This window comes from Gymnodraco acuticeps, unplaced genomic scaffold, assembly GCF_902827175.1.
Source record: "Gymnodraco acuticeps unplaced genomic scaffold, fGymAcu1.1, whole genome shotgun sequence".
In the NCBI taxonomy this organism is placed as follows: Eukaryota; Metazoa; Chordata; class Actinopteri; order Perciformes; family Bathydraconidae; genus Gymnodraco; species Gymnodraco acuticeps.
Window position 1 is genome coordinate 6,030,429 of NW_022989768.1, and position 26,163 is coordinate 6,056,591.

The window sequence follows — 26,163 nt, forward strand, 5'->3', positions numbered from 1 at the left end:
TTTGTTTGCTGCAGCTGCTGAGTCTTTTCCTAAAGCTTTTGGAAAATAAAACCTGTGTTATGCTCTTTTTTTCTAGCCAGGAACAGCACAATCTTAATGCCGTTTCTGCTGCAGCATTTTGCTCCCTCTCTATTATTATTATTATATTTACCCAAATGTTGCTGTAAACTTTGTCCCCACTGTCAATTTCAGCAAGCAAGAAAGAAGAGTGTTTTCACTTATCAGCCTTTCTGGCAGCTTTTTCCCATCTTCAGTAAGAAGTTCTCATATCTATCCTCTCTTTCTCCACCTCTCTTCCTTTGATAGGCGAGCCATACAGGAATGCGCTCCTACATTTACAATAAGAACTCTGTGATTGGCTCACAGGCAGAACACTGCGGGATGCGGACATATTTCTTCAGTGCGGACACACAGGAGGACATGAATGGCTGGATACGGGCCATGAACCAGGCTGCGCTGATGCAGCAGAGTCACACTGTAAAGAGGTTGGTCTCTCTCACCAGAGTACGATTAGTTTCTCCCGTTGGCTGGGCTTCGACTAGCACCAACATTTCGCCCTCCCTAAAGTGCAGCGGTCTCTGAGAACTGGATATGTTTTAAGATTAAATCATAAAGGCTCCCTGGGTGTCACAGTATTCAACCAAACAGCAATCATCCGTTTTGCTAGAGCATGTGTTGCTATAACTTAGGCTTCAAAAATGAACTTTTTCCAACGAACATGGGCTTTATTTTAACAGCTTGAGCTGTCTTCTACAGCAGGGCCATTCCCGTCCATCTGCTCTGGGGTGTGTGTGTGTCTGTGTGTGTGTGTGTGTGTGTGTGTGTGTGTGTGTGTGTGTGTGTGTGTGTGTGTGTTGTGTGTGTGTGTGAGTTCTGCATATGAGTCTGTTACAGATTATTCCAGCCAATTGCCAGCTACAATTTACTAACCACATTTATTCACATGTTTGTTGACAATATTCACAAGCGATGGCATATATAGTCTGCAATGCAGCCTGAGACTTTGTGGCTGCTGAAACTGAGCCCTTTTGTATTTAAAGCTGCATTAAGATTTCTTAGATAGGCTGGGTGCACTACATGATTTAAATAGTCTTTGCAATGTCGCCTCCTAGTGGCTGATGTGGCTCAACACTCCTGACATTTGTATTTGAAAAACACAGCATTTGATAAGACACCCCTTGATCCCTTGGAATTAAACATTATTACTATGGTATGCTTTGCACTTATGAAGTCATAATAAGTTCTAACAGTACATTTCCTGTATCTACTATATGGTCCCCATTAGTCACCTTATTGCTATTCTTACCTTAATATTTCACCTCTTAAGAACTTTTTGAAAGAATAGCACATTTCCTTAAGCTAACGTCAAAGGGACATTTATGTTTAGTGCGAATTCCCTCTGCATGCATTGTCATACAAATATGATAAAAAGTACAGATAGAAAGTAATTGAATAGCTCCCGTGGTCTCTGAGATCTCTCAGAGACAAACATAGTTATTAATCTTACTTATTGTTTAAGTGTCTCTGTGAATTGATTGGAAAATTACCTTAATTTGAGTGTTTATTGTGATTTGTATCCATTGTATAATGCCATGTTATCCCTCTTTTCAAGAACAGTGCTACATTCCATCATACTATAAAGTGAAAAGGGGGAATTAAATGTTGAGTAAAGCCATTAATTACAATTCTGAACAGGCAGGACTTACTTGTTTAATCCTAATTTCTTGATTTTTCAGAGAGTTGGAGAATCCAAAGAAGGCTGTGCAGCAGGCTGTCCCACAGACCAACCACGTTCACATCAACCAGAAATCATCTCAGTCAGAGTGCCGTCGCAGGACAGAACCGGACATTGGGATCCACCTGGCTCATGGAGACGAGGTGAGGTATGGATTACAGATTCAAGGCAGGCCCAGCCAGTTGGTCGCAGAGGAAAGAGCAGAGAGACTCTCTCCAGACTCTGACGATGGTGCCGCCCACAAGAACGGACAGCAAACTGTAATCGAAGTGACTCTGCCACCAGAACAGAATGGAAATATTGTCTATCAGAGGGGATTTGTGTCACGCGGAGACCCTGGGAAACATGTGCAGAGAAAGAATACGCTGGCTCAGGTGCAGCAGTGGGTTAAAGTTCACAAAGGGGACCCAACAAAGAGGTTAGTTAATGTAGTTCTTAAAAAAAATTGATTTAAAAAAAGAGTTAATACCTCCATCTAGTGGCTAATAAGAACACTTGTGTATTTACATTTGTCTATTTTATTTAGAAAAATCATTGTCATTGTGGATAGGTTACATTATATTGAGAGAGATAAAATAAAAAAACATACATGTGTTTTCTGTTTCAGTGCTCCCTCTGCTGAATACCAACTCCCTCGGCGGACTCCTCCATTAAAGCCCAAAGCCAGCACAGTGGATGCCTCCCATCAGTCGTTGCCAAAGTCTCCCCGTCTCCCGTCAGGCAGCAACTCTCCTCCAGCAACATGCAACCTGCCCAGCGACTATAAGTACGCCCATGACCGGCTTAGCCACTTCCGCATGTCCACCGATGAGCGCACGGCCACTAAGGAGGGGATGGTGTGGCAGCTGTACGAGTGGCAGCAGCGGCAGCAGTTCCGTCATGGCAGCCCCACGGCCCCTATCTACACCGGCCCCAACTTTACAGACTCTTCATCTTTCAGAGTTACGGTGGAGATGCCACGTTCCCTCTCTGTCCCACCATCCCCTTGTGAAGTCCCACCGTCAATCCCCTCCTTCAAACCCCTGTCCCCTCGCAGGCCACACACTCCTTCAGACAGACGTACAGTCAGGCCCCTGGACGAAGTGGCCCCCGGGGACAGCACAGGATCCAGCTCCCCCGGCCATATCTGTCTTTCTCAGGTAGGACACCTGCCTAGGGAGGAGAGGCATCTCTGACTATTTTAGTATCCTTGGCAACATTTGTAATAATGATATTGATTATTATCATTACTATTTTGATAATAAATTAATTGCTTGAGTCAGTTTTCAAGCAAAACATCAATCATTATCTGTTAAAGGATTCTGTAAACGTAGGATTTTCTGATTTTTTTATTTTATATCTATCATCAGAGTATCTTGGATCTTTTGGACTGTCGGTCAAACCAAAACAACTATAATTAATAATTTCTTAGTTGCAGCACTAGCAACAACACACAACATCAGTGAGTCAGTGATTCCCTCAAACTAGCAAAGAAGCATGGTGATTACCAAAGGACACCGGTGGGTTTGTTTTCCAATATGGTGTCACACCTGTAGAGGAAACTTCTGTGTAGCTATGCTGTGGGAGTCACCGACTCAGGAAGGAGACACGGTAGGAGCAGTAGCTTTGATGTCAAACACTGATGGTTTATTTGGAGTTACGGCCGGAGGATTCACATCAAAAGTCCACAGCAGTCCCGGTGAGACTGCACGGGTGGGTTGCCACGTCAATTCTGGAGAGCCTCTCTCTTGCCAGCCCATTTAACTGGTTCCACAGAGAGTCATCAACATGTTTTGATAAGATAGCTTTAGATAGTTTGGGCACACTAAGTTACCAGCTTCCGCCACTTATGGCCTTGGATATGTCATGCCCTGGAGTCCTCAGACAACAGAGAAGGAAGTGTCCCAGTGTACCCACAATACAGACCATCTGTGACCCAGTATTGACCGGTCACAGAATGGGAACAATAACATTATTGGCTGAAACAGCCTGTGTCCTTAAAGGAGGTAAACAGACGTCAGGGTTGGTCCTGTACGTCATATCTAGGAGTCTAGGACAATTATTTCCCTAACAACACCATATGTTTCAGTTGACAATAACAAAATATTATTTTACTGGAGTCCCAACCCAATAGTCTATCCATGGGTATAGATAGATAATGGGTGGATAGAAGTCCTGTCTTTGATAAATGTATGTGCTGATACTCAGTAATTGGTGCTTTAACACTGTAAAACTGGCACATAGTAAACGTCAGTAGCCTGTCATTGGCATGGGACAGAAGCTAAATGTGATGATTCACATGCAGGGAGCCAAATGACAAAGGTCTCATTCTCACGGTAGCTCTGGATAGTGGATGTGAGGTAGCTATTGATGTGAACTTGAAGGGTGTTGTGAGCTCATAAGAACACTATGGGAAGATTAACACTAGGAGCATGAGAAGGCTCTGCACACACTTTGATGCTCATGTGAATCATTTTCAGATTCACACAGTCCACACCCAGACGCCCTCCACAGGTGGTGTGAGCATGTGTGAGTAAAAGCTCTTCACCAATCCGGCGTAGGGCTCAGACAGCACCACTACCGCCGCAGGAGACAGAGCGAGGGGCCGTCCTGTCATCCACACCCTGCGCTGTCTTCCCACCACACCCTCCACGTGTGAAAAGATCTCCCTCCAAACCATCACCACATTTGCCAACGCACACAAGCCTCACAACCAACCCGTTGGCCTTACACGAGTAAACAAAGTGTCACAGATGCTCGGTTTCCGCCATCATTCATATGAATGTCAGCGCACTAATTATAACCATAAAATACAGTGACGCACAATTATGAAAAACCCTTCAGAAGAAGATACTTTTTTAACAAAGGGAGCCACAGTGACTATGCATGGCCACTAAAGGGAGCAATGTTTATGGGAACTAAATGTAGTCTGCACTGAACTTAGTTTTTCTGCATCCAGCATCTTTCAAGCTTTCTCTCTGCTCTTAAGTAATAGTAATCTATCTGTATACCTCTGTGGGATATCATTAAGAAGTATGTTTTATTAGCGGCTAATCCAATTTGCCCAGGGCTCCTCAGCACCCTATAAACATCTCTACTGTATCTCAAACATCAGCAGCGGTCTCTTTCTTCTGATCTCGCATTTAAATAAAAAACCTATTATACAGCAAAAAAATAGTGGCATGGGAATCTCAAAGGGAATGGCTTACAGTGCTTCTCTTGCTGGTAGCAAACAAATGTTATTTTAAGAAAGCAGGTTTGGTATAATTTATGTGTAGTTAATTAAATCTCTTGTTGTTTGTGTCCTTTTAAGGTTCTTTGGTGGGCCTGGTTTTTGCTAATTCTGTGTGTGAAGCAAAAACGTCAAATCTTCCAAGCCCTGTAGCGTCTTAAACTCAGGGCACACCTTGTTTGGAATAAGAGTAGGAGTGATGAAAGGGAGAAAGGGATAGATGAAAAAATAAATCTGCTGTGTAGTCAATTTTGTTTGCCGACTTGGAGGCAATGGTTTAACTTTGATTCAGTGTGATAAAGTGTTATATCCTTCCCTTCACACGTATTTGAAGATTACTTAGTCAATTAGCCATTCTGTTTGATTTTAGGAGTTCTATAATAACAAGTTGATGTATTTTGTTTCTCTGCAGACTTCCCGAATAGAGAGAAGGTCCATGCCAGGCATGGGCTACATCACGCACACTGTCAGTGCACCCAGCTTACATGGCAAAACGGTATGATCCTCTTTATAAGATGTATTACATAACTTTATTTTCTTTATTCAAGATGTATTTCATGTAGGATTAATATAGTTTCACAGTGTGGTAGTCTAAGATAGCTTATCCAGGTTTGAACAGGAATTGTAGGGCTCATCTTGGTGACAGTATCAAGTTGTAGAATCGGGGGCTGACTGATTTGTTAAACCCCTATAAAGCTGGTTTGAATGCTATGCCGTACGATATTTGTTTTAGCGTTATCTGTTCTGATGACCCTCATCTTCAGAGAACTCCTGATGGCACAATAAATCATCCTCCCACTCTCAGCTACTCTAGCTCAGCCACTGTACTGCCCAGATTGTTATCAAGTATTTTCTCTTATCCCTCTGCGCTTTCACTGGCCTCCGGGCCCCTAAACCCGGGCTTGGCTACAGCCAGAGGAGCTGACTCTGCTCCTCATTCAGCTTCGGAGGCACCAGGCCAAGATGGCTAGTGTGCATAGCCCCAGCGATGCATTCGCTCACCTGCAGCACCACCACAACGGCCTTCTAGGCCCCAGCATGCAGGTCAGGGGCCACTGTACTTCCCTAACTTCTTACAGCACACTGCAACTCCCTGCCAGTGCATTGTGGTCCCACTCTCCCCAGCCACTCCCATACATTACTTCCCTATCATTCATAAGACTGTGTGGCCTGTTGGTGTTGCTTAGTTGTCTTGTTAATGCAAACATTTTGGCATGGGCTGTTTCACTTCAGACCGTCCAGATGAGTGTCTTTATAGTTGATGTCACTCTTCCACTTTATTCAAAACACGAAAAGCTTTCAGAGGCTTGTGTTATACTAACGTCAAAAGTAATATGCCATATTCAAAGCATGTTGTTTGTCAACTATGCCTGCATTAAATACATACCTTTGTTTGGTACATGTATAACCTTGCACAGCCACAAAAGCATTCATATCTACATTTCTGTGTGCTCTGATAAATCTTCTGCTCTTGCTGTTCTCATTCTGAAGCAGCCATCAGGCCACAGCCCCCCCCCACTGTAAGAGCCTGTGTACCAACAGTGCATTGCTGCGAGACTAGCAAACCACAGTGAAGCTGCAACGGTGCTCAGGAATGACAACTCCACCCAGTTTCTAACATCCAACTCTGGCCATCTTCCATGCTTATGAAGACATGTATACACTCAGTTTGACCACATGTCATGCACAAAAACCTGTGTTGCTCAGTTGTGTGTGAAGTTAAACATGAGGCATTAAACCAGTTTAAAATTGACATCATTAATTAATTACAGTTGGGCTTTACTAACTATGGATACAAATACAGAGGTAGCAAAGTGAACTGTAATTGAGTTAAAGTTCTGCTGGCAAATCCTAAACAGCAAATAAAAACCATAGAGTCGCCTGGTCACCCATTCCCCTCTGCAGCTTCATTTCAAATGATTTATCTCTCCACTGCTCATTCAAAGGCTGATGATACTTACATTCAACTGAAGAAGGACCTGGAGTATCTAGATCTGAAGGTGGGCCCCAACAAAGTAAATGCCACTTTATCCTTTTCATCCTTTTCTCCATCTCCTTTGTCTGGACTGCACTCCTGTTCTCCTGCTGCTGCCTCCAACATCTGCCTCCCTGTTTCCCCTCTCCCTGTCTTTCCTCTGTTCTGCGCTCTGCTTTCTACTGTCTCTTTGCAATTGAAATGAACATGTCTATTTTAATGTCTTCTTATGTAATTGACCATTTGAGCATGAAAAGTCATTTTTTCCTTTAATCATCTGGTGAATCCAACAGTCTAATGTGACTGTCGTGAGGTGATAGATCTTTTTTGCTTCCTCCAGTATAAATCATGATGTTCAGTTTGTCAAGATGCTCTCTATTGGATAATAGTAATCGTACAGTATTTTCAGGAACAGTGGGGTGATGCTGTTATGTCACCCTATTTGTGAAGGGAATTTAAGTTTTGACAAGCACATGGCTGAATTACTAGTCATGTGAACTCCAATTCCTGTGTGATTGTTACAAATTCTCTTAATTCACAGACTTATTACTGTCATATTTAAGCTATCTATCTCATTTAGCCAGCTATTGGCATATTTTCCATTGACAAGGCATATACTCCTAATTAATTTGTATGTTTAAACACCACAATGCATCAATTAGAAATCTGGTTTGTGTTTTTGGAATGGAGGGGTGTCATCTATCGATGTACAGTACGTCGTATAACTCCTCTCCATTTACTGTTTCAAAACAGATCCAAAGTATTGACCCGATGATCGTTTCAGTACACAATGTGTTTGAAAACTCGACTCCACACAGTTTTGGGTACTGTTGGAATGTAAGGACGGTGTGCATACAAAGTGAAAAACACCATTTCACTGCTTTGCAAAACGAATGTGATGCATCCCTGGAAATTATGAAGGATTTAGCACATGAATACCTTACTCCTATTGTTCACTGCATGATACTCCAACACTGCTATGAGATGATGGGAAGGAAGTTATATTGGCAAAGAGCTTCCTTGCATGCTGTTAAGCATTTTTGAATGTATTTGATATCTTCAGTTTTTCTATGGTTTTGCTTGTTAAAGATGAACCAATGGTGCTCTTTAAGAATTATACGGGCGAAGTTACATTTTAAGGCCTCTAGTTTGATTGTGGTAGCCGGCATAAATGGACATGCAGCGATGTGTTCAACGTGGATTTAAAAGAATACTAAAGAAAATTGGTATTGCACTTAAATACTAGAAAGTTAGCGATCTTGAGAGAGACAGCTTACAGAAAAATAGTCAAATAGACTTATAGCTGACTTTCAGACTTAGTGTTTTTGTTTGACCATCCCTACATCGTTAAGACTCTCATCTTTAAGACAGAATGTATGAGAATGAGAATGTAATTCAGTCTTTCTTTTAAAAAGGTGTAGTCTCGAAGCCCCAACTAAAATATCCTGTCATCACTTAAATAATCTTCCCAGACTTGATAAAGCTCCCTACAGAACCACAGAATTCATTATAAAACTGTTCTCACAGCCTGTTTAGTACTCTGCATGACGAGTAACTGACTTTGACATGCAAAATAGGTGGAATGCCCCTTTTACTGAGTCCCATTCACACTGGTCCATACCGCTGTGCTGGGTGTGGTGCTGATCCTGATGTGGGTGTGTTATGAATATTCCACCCACACTTCTCAGCTTCATGCATTACTTACTGTTGCAGATAACTAGAAGACGATATCTGTAGAACCCTGAGATATTATTCATATATCATATTATTATAATGATAACAAAAGAGGAATGTCAGTCCCTACAATATAAAGGATTATAGAAATATATAAGTTCCTGTAAAAGTATTTTATCACATTATGAATTACATAAAAGAAGGAAAAACAAAAGAAAGTATGGTAAAATGATTGTAGAAAAAATAAACCTGACCAGATATGTTTTGAGTCAAGATGGGTATACAATAGGAATAAAAGAAAAAAAGAATTTCCCCTTAACTTAGCAAGAGAATACCCATTAAAACCAATACCTCATGTTTGATGGTGCCCTGGTTAAATAGCCCACATACAGTAATTAAATGATCACAAAACAATAAAAACAATTCATATCTTAAACAGTGTTTCCCATAAAATTATCAAGTTAGTAATAAAATACAGTTTCATAAAGATGCTAACATGGCCACAGACTTTTGTCAGAGGATGGTGTTTCTTTTAAAGGTGCTGCCAGTTTATTTGCTTAAAAGCAGATGTATCTAATTCGTTAACTTACATTTTACAGATCTTAAAAATATATACGTTAAATGGTGATTTAGATCTGTGATTTCAGTCTCATATGGCTGACTGTCTCTGCTCTCTGCCAGCATATAGAGTACAGCTAACTCCACTGCCATGAAACTAGAGGCCCTACAGTTTAACTTTGACGCCTTTTTAAATTATAAATAAAATGAACACAAGTAAATATATCTCCCACATGGTTCCTATGAAGGACTTGGTTCTTGGACTTACTTAAAGCCATAAGCAGCCAGGAAAGAGCAGCTTTGGGGGTTTTAAGAATGTTCCGACCACAAAGATGCAGAACTCAAACTGCATCAATGTTCTTGCACTTCAGCTCATGTTTTAATTTTGCGTTGTTTGATCTATATTTTTTTCCGTCATTTTTTCTAGATCCATCCAGCTTGATTTGTGTCGCATTCTTGCTGTATGTGGAAAATCCACACAGCTGTTGGAAGTACTTAAGTAGAGATACTCAAACTATGTTATTTGATTATTGATATTAAATATTCTATTTTATTTCTGGCTATTGGGAATTTCAGGTTACTGGACGTGAGAGTTTTAAAACAGAAAGACCATCAAGGCCTGTGAAAATAGCAGAAAGTGATGCTGATGTAAGTGAATCATTTTGTTCTCAGGATTTAAAGACACAGTGTGATAATCGCCTTGTTTATTCGTCTTCTTATTTTTTTAAAGATCTACATTTCTGACTTCTTACAATCCACTACAGAGCAGCGGCTGCCTTTAGTCTGTCTTAACTGTGTGTTTCAGTGTGGTTTTGTGTGTATGTGTTCTTAAGTTGTGGTAAACAGAGGCTGCGAAGGGAAGGGAACGTGTGTACATTGCAACACTGTGGGGACACCCATCCACTCTGCACAGTCAGGGCCTGAGAGTATCGACCACAGCTTTTATTTTCCTCCTTGCAATTTAAAGAGAAAAATACATGTAATGGGAATTTAAGATGTTGAGCTGTTACATTTTTCAGTTTGATTTGCCTGACCCTGCTTTTGTCGTTCTTTGTTTTCTGCTGAATAGAGGTAAATAAGATGGATGTCCTGGCTTTTCATCATTAGCATTGTTCCACTTTAACAATTTATAAGAAATTGCCAGTAAATTGTCTGAACAATGAATATTTCATGCAATTAAAAACAACAATATACGGCAGCAAAATAAAAACAGCTTAATTATTAATTGTACAGAATGATAAATAGATCTGAGAAAAAAAATTCACTGTGTGAGAAAGACTGTGAACTAGGCAGTCTTATGTTGTTTTCATAAACACATAACCCATTTCTGGGAAAACAAATCTGTCACTCTCAATAAACACGGTTTTCTCCAAAAGTGAATGTGAAAATATGGATTTTTGATTATGATTACTTATAATGGGTATTACCAGATCTCACCCCCAAACTAGACAGTATAGACCCTTTTGATATTTCTCACTGCGCTGATGAGAGGCATTCCTCTGGGCTTTCCACATAGATGAGTCTTATTGACATATTTACAGACAGCGAAGACGGCGGCAGACGATCAATTTGTTTGTGTTGTTTGAATATAGTAGCATGAAGACTAGAATGGAACAGTCGAGCTGAGTAGTAAACAGATTCCATATCTCATCAGCCCAGTCCCCGCTTGTTTTTCTGTTGCATTATGGCTATACTCTGTGGTGCTCTTTGAGGTAAACAGTGTCAGTAATGGGAAGGAGAGATACATATAGATTTGTTTTCCCTCTGTTTTCCTGAATTCTTATTGTTTCCATGTCTTTCCTTCAGGTAAAATTAAGTCGACTGTGTGAACAAGACAAGATTCTCCAGGAGCTCGAGGCCAGGATACGCACTTTGAAGGATGACAAGGTTCTTGTTTGATACAAATATAGAACTATCTTGATGTACAGTATGTACAGTAATTGTGTGTGTGTGTGTGTGTCTGCCTGTACATTTGTCGTCTATACATGCTTCTTGTTTCATGGCTGTCTCTCTCGTTTCCCTTTCTAGGACAAGTTGGAGTCTGTGCTGGATGTTTCCCACCAGCAGATGGAGCAGTACAGAGATCAGCCGGCACACGCTGAGAAGATTGCCTATCAGCAGAAATTACTACAAGAGGATGTTGTTCACATCAGGGCTGAAATATCTCAAGTCTCCACAGTAAGACTCAAGCCTAACGCACACGTTGACTATACATAGGATGGAGCATACATCCTCTTTGATTTCTCAGTTAAAATGTGCAGTTTCCATTTAGGTTTTGCAGGTACAATGCTGTAAAAATAAACTGTTCAGACTGTCTCTACTTGTACATGCTACCACTTGCAGTGGAAGCAAGAAGTTCACTTCTATTTTAAGTTGTTCCCTTTTGACGGTTTCTGCTACTGTCACTGTTTCATATTGACTGTGACTATCAAAATGAGTGCTCGGGACAAACCTGACGCTACAACGAAACTAACAAGTATATTTCTCCATCACACTGCGTAACACTTTAGTCAAAATATTCATTGATTTTGAAAACATTCAGTTTTAAAATAACAGTTACAAATACACTGCAAGTTTACACATACAAAAAAAAACAATTGCATTTTTGGCTTTTTGTGTCAAAGACATTTCTGACCACATTGGTTATGCTCAAACATTTTGGACACTCAATGGACACAGTCAGTATATTATAATAATGACATGGAAACAACAGTTCAAATCCAAGTGAATTATTATTTTTCTTTTAAGATTTCAAGTGATAGATCATGATAATACTAAACTAACTATCTACTACTTCCCACTGTATCTGACTACACATGTGCTTACTTACTGTATGTGTAAAGTGTCACTGTCTCAAGGCTTTAACAAGAAGACCATTCATGTATCATTGGCCCATGAGATGAGGTGAGTATCTGAAGCTGTGTCTTGTCTCTTTAGAAAACGTGAAGTATCTCCTTCTTTGTTTTGTAGGAGATGGAGAACGCGTGGAATGAGTACAGCCGGCTAGAGAGGGACGTGGACTGGCTGCAGTCGGCGCTGCAGGGACAGATGAGCCGCAGCGACCTCTTTCAGGTCTGTGGCTCACTGATCTCTGTCGTTCCTTCTCATGGATGGGTGTGTGTGAGAATGAGTTACTCCTGATTTCATATACACAGTCAAAACAAATTATTCTAGAGGTTGTAATATGATGAGCTTGAAATTTAAACTACACTTTGCCTGGGTCCACAAGTGATTTTACAGTGTGTTAAAGATAACATGTTTGTATGTGTTTCTCTGTGAGCAGCAAGAGAAAGTCCAGATCAGGAAAGAGCTGTGGAGGATTGAGGATGTTATCGCAGGTCTCAGCACCAGTAAAGCCAACTACAAAGTCACTATCTCCTCTGTTACCAACCCAGGTGAGACACTTGGAGCTTCCATGTGTACAAAGCCATTTGTTCTGTGTGATATGTGCATTACAAGCCATGTGGTTGTGCTACTGCATCTCACCATTAAAGCATTTGATCATACACTCGATACTAATGCCTTGAACATGACCCATGGGAAAAGAAAGCACTGTCTGTACAGCGTGTATTCATGTTCATATACATTGAATTCCCCAGAGAGGAAGTTTGTGCCTTCAGTGTCAGCGTCATCAGTGCCTTCTGTGTCTGGGAGCCCGTCTGCTATGGAGATGCGGTTGTCCCAGCAGCCACAGCACAGCCCCCGCCTCAGCCCCAGCACCCCCACCCCCACCCTGTCCTCCAGCCCCAGCCAGCAACACTGGGTGGACGCAACCATCACCAGTGGGCTGAAATGGGTGAGTGTACAATACAGTTTGTGTAGCTTTGCTAACTAAATTAGTCACATTTTTCTTTCACCTTCTAAAATAGTTTTACAAATTGTGGTGAGCACAATCACAAGATGCTTTACAGAGAAGTTATTTTTTCTCTTTTGGGTTAGTTTTTCTAGTTACCCTTTTTTGCAGCACTAGTTACCTTCAAGGTTTGCAACTATCAATATTTTCATCATAAAAGTAGTCTGTTAAGGGGTATATTTTCAACTTATTTGGTTTATACGACCATTTACCCAACATACACAAAGATATTCCGTTTTATAGGAAAATCTGTCAGTAAATGTTTAGCATTTTTGCCCAATAAACAATACATTTTGCAAAATTAATTGATTAAGTAATAAGGATTTCGGTTGACCCATCAATTCATGAACTAATGATATCATTAATATCTAAAGGCTCTAGTTTTATTGATAGTTTTTGGGCCATTTGTGCCTTTATTGGAAAGCAGATAGTACAGAAAGAGACAGGAAACAAGCAGAATGAGTACTGTTACCTCACATTGGTATGTAACATTAGATATGTATTGGTAGTTTTGAAGATTAAAGAAAGGACTGATGTCCAATGTGAGATAGATGTTTGTGATGATTTTGAGTATTTAACAATGAACAGTTGTTGTGTATGCAGGGTGAGGATGATGTGCCTCCAAGACCTCCTCTACCTCAGCTCTATAGTCCTGATGAGCATCCCCCTGCTGTGCCCCCGTTGCCCCGGGAGACAACAGTCATACGGCATACTTCTGTACGCGGCCTCAAACGACAGTCAGATGAACGCAAAAGGGACAGAGAGATTGGCCAGTTCACTAATGGAGACGGCAAGGTATATAGTATGTGTATCTGTGTGTTTGTGCCGCTGATATGTCTACATTTATCTAAGGTTTGTTTTTTAATCTCTGTCTTTGAATTTCAGGTGGAACTAAGACCTTTCCTGAGCGATCCAGAGCTTATGGGAGCTGGAGACGGCTCAAGCCACATCAGTGTAGCAGCATCAGGACATGAGGGTTACCAGACATTACCTAGCAGAGGTGCGTGGATGATAGAATCAGGAGAACAGATTTATTGAGGGGCAGCTTTTTTTTTACTTTGTAGCTTTTAGCTAAGCTTTCCACATGTTTGTTGGCTTTCCCCTCAGGAGTGGCGGGTTCCTCGCTGAGGCTGAATCAGTCCTCCAACATCTCCTCATATGTGACCATCCGAAGATCCACCTCAGCTGCAGGGGTGACGGTGAGGTTCAGATATATTATAAGAATATTGATATTTTCCAGTACATAAAAAGCACATGTTATAGCAACGTCTTTATATTTCTTTAAAACATTTTCTAAAATATGATCCATCATACCATGATGTAAGGACTTTGTCACGCTTCAATTTCATGGATAGATTTGAGATAATAATATTGAATTGCCTAAGATATAATCCATTTACCAAACGTATTCCTTATAATTCTTGATGGATATGCATTTTTCTGTAAAACAAAATAACAAAAACTATTTTTTACATGTAAACCGCGTATCGTATTCATTCTGTGAATTGTCTACCGTGTTCCTTTTTCATGCCTTATTAACATTAGCTTTTACCTTCTTGTTTGTTTTTATTTCCCTCCACTTCTTTGCATTCTGCTGCACCTTTTGCTCGTGTTATCAACTCTCATTCCTCCCACTCCTCTCAGGAGAGACCAAAAAGTGCCTTGGAGCGTCTGTACTCCGGGGAGCCGGCGCAGCAGCAGCAGCAGCAGCAGCAGCAGCAGCAGCAGCAGCAGCAGAGGGGGAAGATGAGTGCTGATGAGCAGCTGGAGAGGATGAAGAGGCACCAGAAGGCCCTCGTCCGCCAGCGCAAACGCACCCTGAGCCACGGAGACCGCCACGCCTCTCCATCCTCGCACACACCGCCTGCACCCTCGCGCCCACTTTCTGCAGACTTGGGATCAGTATGTTACTAGAACAGTATCACATGTCACAATCTCATGCATGACGACAACCAAACCGAGAGTGGTGATCTACAATGCGAGACTTAAAACAGCAAAGTTTGGCTTTTCTCAGTTTCTGACATTACAAAGTCAACAGAAATACAATATATTAAGCAGTATGATTATTCACTGTGTGGCTCTAACTGTGCTTAATTCATGCATGTTGTTCTCAGATTTTAATAGGCCTTTTTCACTGCAGACATTTGATTTATCATAGCAGGAGAAAAAAAGCTTTTACTAAAAACATCAACGATGGCTCTGTTTTTTCCAGTAGTGTTCTAGTGAGCTTTGACAGTGTATCAACTGAATGGAAATACATTTTCATTATTCCTTCTGTGACATGTCAACATATCTACAATGAAAAAGGCCTTTAGAGAGTGGCTTTACACTTGATACTTAACTGTAGCACAAAAATAGTTTATTATTAGGTGGAAATAATTACATTTACAATTATTAGGGATGGTCTTCCTGCTTAAAGCATATATCTTGCCTATCACACTCGCGTAACACACTAATTACCTCAGGCCTCAATGCCATCTACATTTCACATTAAACCCAATTTCTTGGAATTTTTCCCTTTAAAGGTGAGCTAGGTAAGTTTGAGAAACCGGCTCGAGATACACTTTTGTTATATTCCATGGAATGCTCTTAACACCAAGAGCAATGGATATCTTAAGTGCTTTGACAAAAAATCCATAACAATTCATCTGTGGAAGCCGTAGTACTGTAAAAAGCACGACCAATCATTTTAGCCGGCCCGGCTAAAATAACTGGATGGGCTACCTGCCTGTCAGCCTTCCATCTGTGCACAAACTTATCTCGTGCCCTCATTGGTCATGTGCGCGTTCGTGTGTGTTGGAGGAGGGGCTCTGTGAGGAAGTGGCAGATTTGTTCCGGCTGTGTATTTTCAAATTCTAGCTCACTCGAGCTGGTTTCTCCAAAATTACCTACCCCACCTTTAATAGTTGTTAGACACTAACTTTGCCCACCTCGCCCCATTCTATCCCTCTCATTACTGATTTTTTCTTCATTCTGAAAGTATAATTTAACCAAGTTCAATATTTCTTTTTCCAGTGGTTCTCTGCTTACAGAATAGCAGAAGAGACCTGTCTTTCCTCATTTAGATCAATGCCTGCTGTCCTTCAATTAAGTACTGTGGCTGTCTCTAAGCAGTCCATTTATGTGTGTGTATGTGTTTATGTGTGAGAAAGAGAGTAAAAGAGAGAAAGTGCCTTATTTTCTACTGGCCAAATCATTGACATACACTGAGCAATGCCTATTCAAGCATATTCATCTCAACCTAATCATGGCATTTGTCCTGCTTTTCTTTACTGAATCAATATGAGGATGTTCTTATGGATCTGGGACTACTGTTCTCCAATCTACCCATCTTCGTTAGAGGAAGCCTTTCATTTAGACAATACTTATGTGTATGCTAATCCATTTCATATCAAAACATAGGTTAAGTGATTTCAGTTTTGCTCAATGTCTTTATCAGTTAGTTAATTGTTAGTAATAAGAATGCTTCCTTTTTCAAATGTGAATGTAAATGCAAAAAATAAACGTTATTTTCTAATGCACTCATATTGCCATGTATTTTTATTTATTATATTGTTTTTCTCTCAATGCAAACACTATGGTTTTGTTTGGTCATCAGTATGAGTGAAGTGGTCGTTCCTGTCTGTGTCTGTCACTGTTCTGTCTTATTTATCACTGGTGTAGAGAATGTACAGCAGGCTGTGATATTGAGAGCATAGGCATGCATATTCAATAGATGCATGCTCCCCCTTTTTTCATGTTCACACCTGTAAACACACAAACACTCACACACTCTGCAGCATTTCAAATCATGATAGCCTACTTATGCAATTTATAGTACTTGTAACATATCATGATGTGGGAAGGCAAGTGAATCCAGTCATTTTCAAATGTACTTGAGAAGTTGTGTCCTGTTATTTGTTTAACAATGTATTATTTTCCTTTTTGTGTTGTCCAGTGGAAGAGAGAGCAGGACTTTGACCTGCAGCTGCTTGAGAGGGCTGTTCAGGGGGAGGAGGCGCAGGCAGTGAGGAGCGTTCAGGGGGAGGAGAGACCTCCCGAGCACAAGGAGAGACCCCGCTCGCACTCTGACGAATGGCTGACCCTGTGCTCTACGGCCACGACTCCTCCTGCCCATGAGGTCGACCTGGAACCACTAGACTATGACCTGGACCTTAACAAAGAGGTACGTTATCTTCTCCAAGCAAAGTCATACAGCTTTGTTGTTTGAAATCAATACATGCATATGATAAAGGTAGAAGAAAACACATGATACTCAACCAAGAACAACCACAGTCCAAAAAGTATATAAAAAGATGAAAGACAAAGTTTGTTCCTTTTATTCCCTTATTGCATTCAGGCCCAGGAAGCTGAATAAAAATAACAATCTAACTTATGTTGGTGCGTGGATATTATGCTTTATAAATGCAGACATTCAGAAAAAACCTTGAATTCATCATAAGCTTTGACCTGAGCCTCAATCAAGCTGGAGAGTAAAGGCTTTGTTAAAGTCCTTATACTTTACTTTTACTTTAAGAAATGTGAAGGGCATTTTAACTCCTGCGTATATCCTTAGTTTAATGAAGGTTGTATATCCAATCTTAATCTGTGCAATTGGATAGATCATTTTTTGAAGTGACCAGATAGCAAGGGGGATGAAATGGCAGCTTGGACCTTAACACACACTATATCTGTTTCGTGAAGCTTTCCAAGCCTCAGAAAGTGTTGATCCCGGAGCGCTATGTGGATTCAGAGCCTGAGGAGCCTCTCAGTCCGCAGGAGGTGGAGGATCGTTATCGTAAGGTGGAGCGCATCAAGAGCATCTTGGCAAAATCCAGGTAAATTAAGTGTTGCTGATGAACACCAGAGTGGGCTTTTGGGGAGGCCTTGCAGTAAGCCAAATTGTCCGTTTTGGCAATAACTCGCCCTACAGACATTTCCTCAAGCACAATGCTAAACCTGGCCACCTTTCGAAGGCACCGGGCTTCAGCTCATGCTCCTCCTTCACATTGAAGAAAACGCCTTCCCAGCAAATAATGCATTTCCACATTATTACCAATTCATCATGTTTAGTTCATTTGGTCTTTTATTCCAGTGTGCACAACCTGGCACCTGCAGTGACCGTGGACAAGCCAGGGGTTGGGCTGGTGGCTCTGGACTCAGCGCTGCAGGAGCAGGAGAGGATCATCACCATGTCCTACGCTCTGGCATCGGAGGCTTCGCTCAAGAGCAAACTAGTCACAGGTTGGTCATTATAACAATTTAAAAATAATGTTCTGTTCCTTTGAGCCTGTAGGTTGTTGTAGGTTATACATCTTTGCTTTATAATGAATGTAAAAATCATTATTTTACAGAAACACTTAATAATAACTACCTGCCTGATAAAAAAAAGAGAAAAAGGTACACAGTTTGAGTCAAATTGATCCTGGCATCAAATGGACATCTTTTGGTTGAAGAGGGGATAAAGAGAGGGAGGTAGCCTTTCAAGAATCCTGGATTGATGGAGTGGAGATGAGAAGGGCGTAAGGTGCAGATTCAAGCAATAAGGCTGTTCATTTCCTAATAACTGAACATTATTCCTTCTTAGGAGCTCAGATAGTCTCTAATTGCAATCCATGTAGGATCTTTCAGACAGGGGAGGAATAGCTTGATGGGGCCATTTTGTGTGCTGATCAATGACCCAGTCAAACTCCACTCTCCTGCATACCATTGCTGCTGCTTTGAACACAGCTCTGAACCTGCATAAAAGACACTGCGCTCACTTTTCATCTCTTTCATACTCTACAGCAGACTGGCAAGTTCATTTTCACTGTAGCTGCAGCAGATTGTCAGCCTGTGTGCCTCACTCACACATATATGCACACGCACACACACACACACACACACACATCTGTCACACACACTAGCACTCAAGCTGTCACCGTGTGTGGAAGCTTAATATGCACAGTGAGGCAAAGTCAACAATTATAACATTATTTCCAGCATAGAGAAATGTCAGAGAATATAACTGCTGGCATCTTGTCAGCGGAGACTAAATAAATGATTTTCTTTCTCTCCCTTTGGTGTTAAAGCAAGGTATGCTGGTGCACTTTCAAACCTTGAATTAAAAGAAAGGTCCTTTCATGGTATTATGCATGAGAGACTTCAATAATGATCGCATTAAAGCAGGAATATGCAGCCATGCAATTATGTAAAGTATACATAAGAAGGTGCTTTTGTTTTTAGATATGTTATTCTAAATAATTTGTTATTTTTTGTTATTACTTGTCAGGACCATTAAAAGGAATCTCAAAAATATCTACAACATATTAATGATCTCAAAAAATAAACTGCCTTGTGTAATCCTTAGTGTGTTTTTCATTATGTTTAAAGTTCAGAACATTTTGAAAAAAGAAATCAAGATTTCCAGGTGCCCAAGGCTTAGATTGCTAATTTTGTTCAAAAATCTTTTAGTCTTAGAACAACAAATAATGTTTTACACAGAGAGCAGCAAAACCTCAAATGTGTGTTCTTGGCTTCTGCCTAATAGCCGACTAAAATGATGAACTAATCATTACTGTCAATCAACTCATCAATCTACTAGCTCTTTAGTAAATGCTACCAGTTTAATGCTTTTATTTGTATCATGCCATTGTGGGCAATGCTGCTGATTGTTTAGCAGATGAGACTTATTACATTATTGGAGATACATCATCACTGTGATGGAGTACATCAATGCCAGATATTCCCATTGCTAATTGCAATTTACATTCTTTTGTAAACTGACTTTCTAGAAAAGCAATATGAAATGAAATATACAGTGACTTCATTATGTATTCATGTCGCCCACCCCCTGTGTCATTTGGTAAACAAACACAAAAGTGTAGTTTTCAGAACAAAACATGCACCAGTTTTAGCCTTCAATGTGACTTTAACAGAGTTCGCCGTGTGACTAACAAACCAATTTGATTTTCTCTTTTCTTTTTTTCCCTCCTGTCCTCTTCTCGATAGTTCCACCACTGGCTAACATCCCCACCTATCCTCCTCCTCCTCCCCCCCCCCCCTCCACCTCCTCCTCCTCCTCCTCCTCCTCCTCCTCGTCCTCCTCCTCGTCCTCCCCTTCCTCCTGCTCCTCCTCTTCCTCCTTTCCACCCTACTCCTTATGTTCCTCCTGCTCCTTCGGTTTCTCCTTCTCCCTCTGTGTCTCTGGCGCCTCCCTCTCCTCTAAGCAACGGAATTCACTACACGTTTGTCTAACCCAAGAAATAAAGTAAGGCCTAACTGCATGTTTTACGGTGTTAATGTTTCCAAGACCTCACTAATCCTCTGCAACACGGTGCTCCTGTGTGTTCTCGCTGCATGCTTGCTGCTCTGTTGTGATTGTAGGAAACACATCTTGTCTAGGTTAGGGAAGCCCTGCCTCTACTCCCATTATAATCAAAACAAACATCTGCAGGCAGTCTGCTCATCCCACTGTGATAATTGTCTGTAAATTGTTTTTCTCTTTTTTCTTTTTGTATCACTGCCAAAATATTTATAGATGCTTGAGGAAAAAATGGCTGAAATGAACATGACTGTTGTAGCATTGTGTATAATTAACAAAGGAGAAACCTTTTGATTTAGCACCTTGACAGTTCAGTAGTCAGCACAGCTGCATTCACAGCTCCAATTAGCTCCCCATCTGTAGTGTGGCCTCGCAAAGTCGGAAAATAACACAGTAGATATCATTGTTGTTACTGTAAACGCATTGACAAAGGTTTACTGCCTTATTAATCAGCCAACAATGAGTGATAACTTGATTTTTTCCCCCCAGATGTATTTCTATAAATAAGACCATTATCCTTCTACAGGTAGGTTAAATATGTGTATTTATTTCTGGATATAATTGTAATGTGCACTAGATGTACACAGTTACATAAAATAACCTGATTTTAATCAAAAACAATCAAACACAATGACCAAAGTCTCCACCTAGCTGCCTTTAACCTCTTGGTATCATGCAGCATTTATGTCATGTCAGAGGAAGTGAAAGCAAGTTACTATTTGCATGACTTGAATGTGTCGTTGTCTACTATATGAGGAATCTTCATTCCTTCGAGAAGTTGTTCGACCGCATGCTTCACTGTGATTGAATGATACCTCTCTCATCCCATGTTCATTTCTGATGTTATTATATGTGTTGTTGCAGTTGGTTGAATGTTATTTACACTATAACTACACAACAAAAAGACAGTCAAGATAGACCATTAGGATGTATTTAAAGGGAAGTAACTTAGAACCACAACACAGAGATATCCCTATCAGTGTTTACAGTAACTTTATTGTTAATATTGTCAGCATTGAAACCTTCCCAAAACTGATTTTACAATGATACACTGTAAAACCTTCTTTTCAACTAAGAATTCAAACATTGAGTAAGAGTATATGTTTACTTGAATATCACATGTGTTAACAATGAAAGGAATGGAAGAACCAAGCAGTGAATGAGAACCTTTTAATTTGTGGTACTTACTTTGTCTTTCTCTCTGATCACTTCTCAGCTCAAGCCATTTCTGGACACTGAGGTGCTATTCCAAAATGACAACAAACACCTAGGATCTACAGGAAAAGAGGATTTGGGGAATTTTACACTTTTCCATAGAGCAGTACAAGAACGTTACTAAACTTTTATCCTGCTCTCTGAGGCTCACGAAGCATTGACTCGTTAAAGATTTTCTAATTTCTGAAAACGATGGAAAATGGAAGACTTTGCAATGGGCGCTGATGTGCTTATTAACTATGGGAGAGTCTAACCAATGTTAATCTCACGATAACATTTTCTACATTTTATTGCACTTTGAATTGTTCACTGTATCATGTTTTCAAGATATGACTGAATCACTTTTGTCTGCAGTGTGATCTCAACTGGGAACCTGTTTTTGTTTGTTTTTGTCAGGTACAGAATGTTAAGAACAAAAGGTACTAAATGCATCATGATGGTAGTATTTTTGTTAAAGCTCAGATAATATTCTTACAACAAACCACTTGAAATATCATATGTATGTACCTGTAGCACTGCCAGTCTCCTTTTAGCTTGCCAAAATGAATTTTATTTTTGCTTACATCAGAAGAAAAATAACCTTTAACATATTTTCTGTGTGACTGGGAAAGGTTGCAAATGGAAATTTATAAAAATGTAAATATTAAAGATATTAACACAATATCTGGTTAGTGAAATATGTATTATTTTATCATTTATATTCATATTCATTTCATTTTGTTTGAATGAGGTAAATAGCATAATCGGCTAAGGTGTCCGATAACTACCATGAGCCAGAAGGAAAGGGAAATTCAATAATCCATGACCTTCAGTTTATGAATCTGCCTTGTAATCGACGCAATTTAGAAAGGCAATATTAAACTAAATGATTAACTTTTCATCTAAAATAGCCTTGGCTCCTTATCATATTATATTATATTTTATATTACTGACGCATTCATTGAATGTATTTTATTCTAATCATGTACAAAGAAAAGTACAAAATGTGGACTCATCATAGCTCCAGGATTCTCTTTGAACCTCCACATTGATTGCCTTGACCCATTAAACTTCATTCTATTATTTGAGAAGGGAACCAAACTAAGGCATGCTCAAAGGAGGTGAACTCTCAATACAAAAAAGAGAGGCTTCTTGAAATGTTTTTTTTAAGTTCAAAGCTTTTTCAATCTCAAAAGGGCATTTTTAATTCCATGTATTTTCAACCAAGAAGGTGGATACTAAAAACTCTGGATTCTGAAGTACAGAATTCATATCTTTAAATCATGAACCATGTCTCCCTTGCAATTGTGAAAGAAACCTTTTGAGAAATACATGTATTGACCTATCTGATCAAAAAAGAAAAGAATACAGAGACAATCATCTGTTATGGAAAGTGCTGTTATTAACAGACTGCCATTTTCAGCACAAATATGTTGCATGTTTATCATGAAGAACCCTGGTACATATGCTGATAGGATGTGATGCAAACACTATTAAAGGCTACAACGCCCACGCCTGATAGTGAGCCGTTGTGTTGCGGCTCCCTCCCAAGTGACATCTTTATCTTTAATTCGAGAGTAATTACTTTCACTCATAGTGCTCTTTGAAAACACCTGAGAGAGCAGCCTCTCTACCTCCATCTCTCCTCCAGTATCGGGGCCCCACAGCGCCTGCTGGCCCTGGTGGCTAGAAGACCCAACACATCCTCTGTTGTGCTTATTTTGCAATAAAATGGGATGTTTTTCCCTCCTCCAGCAGAAATTCACCCAAGACCCTCCACTGAGGATTGTGGCATTTCCATGTATTGACGTTTGGCTGGTGGTTCATATACATTTGTTATTCTATGCTCTGGACTTCAAAGAGAATGAAAGAGGGCCTATTATGCTAATAAGGTCCTGTTCTGTTAAACGCAATCAAGGCCTCCCGCATTAATCCTTAACTAAATACTTACTGGATTCAGAAATGCTTTTATCAGATGCAGAGAGACTAAGACACATACTGCTTGGATTCATGACAGGGATGTTTGTTAGAGAATATCTTTTGTAGAAGTAAATGAAAGATAATAAGTAAGCAGCAGTAACTCAAATGTCTCAATGTAATTATCAGTAAAGTATATCATGTCAATGTAAAGTGACACTGGTGAGGTGAAAGCTTTGACTTTTGTTGCTTTCCTTTCTGCCTGCTCTGTGTTGAAAGGAAGAGCCCATTGAGACCATGCTGAGGAGTCTGACCTTGTTCTCAGGTCTGTATTGTTCACTGCTCTGCACACTGCATGTGTAACATATTCACACTTTTCCCCTGATAGGGGAAGAGAAAGAAGAAATCCTACACTGATTCCCAGAGATACATATTTCCATCACATACATATTATTACTTGCCGTGAATGTCTGAGGATTAGATTACAGTGGAATCACAGCGAGCGCCTTCTTTGTGCACTTTGGGGATCCATATTGTAGTCCAATTGTACAAATACAAAACCAAGGAGGCTATGCAATAGGTGCTTTGATTTCAAAATAGTATTTTATGCTCTTTTATCATTTTCAAGCTCCACATACGATACATTTTTTAATATGTAAGAAATGGAATGGTGATTTGTTGAATAATTGAAGAGTTAGGAATCACTGAATATTCTTCCCAATGTGTATGCATGCTATAAAAAGAATAGAGAGAAAGCTGAATTACAGTCGTGCTGCACCACACTGACTTACTATTTGCAGAAACTAAAACAATGCCTTTGTGTAATCTTTCATTTCAAAGCATTCACAATTGCGATATCATTGGGGAGATGAGGCAAATGTAAAAATATTAAATATTGAAAAGAGAACACAATTCCTTTGACACAAATGATTAAGCCTGCGTTGAGAAAGTGCTGTGTAAAATTAAACAATGAATTAATCTCATGTCCCTTAAACGGAAGGCTTTTACAATACCTACAGTGAATTGGGCTTTTTGTACATAAAAGCAATTGCTTTGTAAATGAACCGAATGCCCCCGGGCCTCCTCTTTAATCTAGCAGCTCCTTCCACACACACACAGACACACACACACTGATCTAAGTGAAATTGAATATGTTTAGCTACTCAAATGAAAAAGGCTACAAATGCATTCATGGATCTACAGTGCACTATCAAAGAGATCAGTTTATTTCCATCAGTTTTTTTTTACATTTCTGATACATCAGTTAAATTAAAAGAGAAAAATGGTGTGCTCACTGTCGTATAAGGCCGTTACCAGAGATGCATTTGGAAAAAACATTTGATTAAAAACTGCATTTTGATAAAAAACCGATTCCATGTCTCGTTTTCTGAAAAAGAAGAAGTTTTCACGCTACAAGATTCTTCAAAAACCGAACAGCAGGTAACGTATTTAGAAATACACAACATAAATAGTACAATAAATCATTGGTTTAACGTGTATTCATGAGTACTACAGAGTTGATATTTGTAGTACTGTTGGCACTGGGCTGTATGATGGTATCCCTGATAAGTATATAATTAGAATTGGCATGTTGCACTCCTTATTGCAACATGATTAATCAGTAGTTCTCTGTTAACTTGAAAGGAAATATTAGATCCTGACTAAACTTTGATGAAATCCAGAGTTACAAGTAAGAGATTTGGGTCAACTAATGAGAACAGAGCGTCCCACTTTGCAAGTCCGATTGGGAGAGAGGCGATTTGCATGTATGCAAATAGTGTTTGAGTTAATTGCATAACTTGGAATTCAATAATAACTAAGTCAGTCGTGTTGGTTTTGTGGATGTCGAACCATGTCCGTGGTTGTGACCGTCTGCAGAAATGTTTCCCTAATGGCTTGTAAGGGTGCTCACAGAAGTATACTTAGATTTGTGTTATTTCTCATCAATGAGGATCTGCTTAAAGTATGTGACACTATGTAACTGTTTGCAAATCAAGATCAACATCTTCTATATTCAGACATTTAACACAGTGTGTCTATCTTTACATTTTCATGTCACTCTCAAAAAAAGTAAATGAGCAGAGCTTCCAAAAAATGTCTTTCACGAAGAACATTTCCAAAGGCTAAGATTTGACTTGTCCATGATGTGATGCTTGTAAACATCTTGATCATGAAATACATGTGTGAAACAAAGGTGTCTCTGCTCATCAGCCCATTCCTTTAAGTCAGGATAGAGCTATACATGATGATTAAGAATATATGAAGATGAAGATATATGAATTAAAGATTTCACTCAGGTTTAATAATAAATATGTTTTATGTGATCATGCACATGTTACAATCCTTTTTAGGTTAGGGTTTAAAATTATGTAATGAAAATATAGTTATATATAGGCTCCTAACAATTTTACAGTGTGTTATAAAGCACTTGGTTCACATTTACAACATATTTACAACTGTTTCAAATGTATTTAAAACTACTGAAGACTTAATATATATGATAAAACTATATTATACAATGTTAACGTACACGTTATCTGACATATAAACACTTAAATAAAGCCCTAATGTCTGCAACTGAATCATAATGTGTTACTGTGTGTAAGAAATATTTATTTTTAATGTATATGCAGTTTCTAATGCTACATAGTCAGGTGTTACTAGGAGCTATGTCCTGCCACATGTGAGGCTTTATTAGTTTAAGGGTATGCTAAAAGGTGTGAAATACAACTCTTTTTCTCTTGGATAAAGCAGATAATTGTGA

At 39.7% G+C, this 26,163-nt stretch overlaps 1 protein-coding gene across 15 annotated transcripts in view; it reads left to right on the plus strand.

Moving 5' to 3' along the window:
- Window positions 1–22,166, plus strand: part of plekha7b (pleckstrin homology domain containing, family A member 7b) — a 69,728-nt gene extending 47,562 nt beyond the window's left edge. For 6 of the 15 annotated variants that reach the window (XM_034217613.1, XM_034217604.1, XM_034217704.1 and 3 more), the window contains 20 exons: window positions 307–485; window positions 1,737–2,153; window positions 2,343–2,874; window positions 5,359–5,442; window positions 5,859–5,990; window positions 6,893–6,961; window positions 9,730–9,801; window positions 10,960–11,040; window positions 11,182–11,331; window positions 12,124–12,267; window positions 12,437–12,548; window positions 12,753–12,949; window positions 13,610–13,801; window positions 13,892–14,006; window positions 14,114–14,205; window positions 14,651–14,908; window positions 16,944–17,171; window positions 17,690–17,823; window positions 18,081–18,229; window positions 21,505–22,166. In XM_034217613.1, the coding sequence (XP_034073504.1) occupies window positions 307–485; window positions 1,737–2,153; window positions 2,343–2,874; window positions 5,359–5,442; window positions 5,859–5,990; window positions 6,893–6,961; window positions 9,730–9,801; window positions 10,960–11,040; window positions 11,182–11,331; window positions 12,124–12,267; window positions 12,437–12,548; window positions 12,753–12,949; window positions 13,610–13,801; window positions 13,892–14,006; window positions 14,114–14,205; window positions 14,651–14,908; window positions 16,944–17,171; window positions 17,690–17,823; window positions 18,081–18,229; window positions 21,505–21,527 (3,360 nt within the window). In that variant the 3' untranslated portion in view covers window positions 21,528–22,166. The remainder of the gene's footprint in view (window positions 1–306; window positions 486–1,736; window positions 2,154–2,342; window positions 2,875–5,358; window positions 5,443–5,858; window positions 5,991–6,892; window positions 6,962–9,729; window positions 9,802–10,959; window positions 11,041–11,181; window positions 11,332–12,123; window positions 12,268–12,436; window positions 12,549–12,752; window positions 12,950–13,609; window positions 13,802–13,891; window positions 14,007–14,113; window positions 14,206–14,650; window positions 14,909–16,943; window positions 17,172–17,689; window positions 17,824–18,080; window positions 18,230–21,504) is intronic. The other 9 variants (XM_034217634.1, XM_034217628.1, XM_034217718.1 and 6 more) reach the window with 7 other exon arrangements.
- Window positions 22,167–26,163: the final 3,997 nt, after the last annotated feature.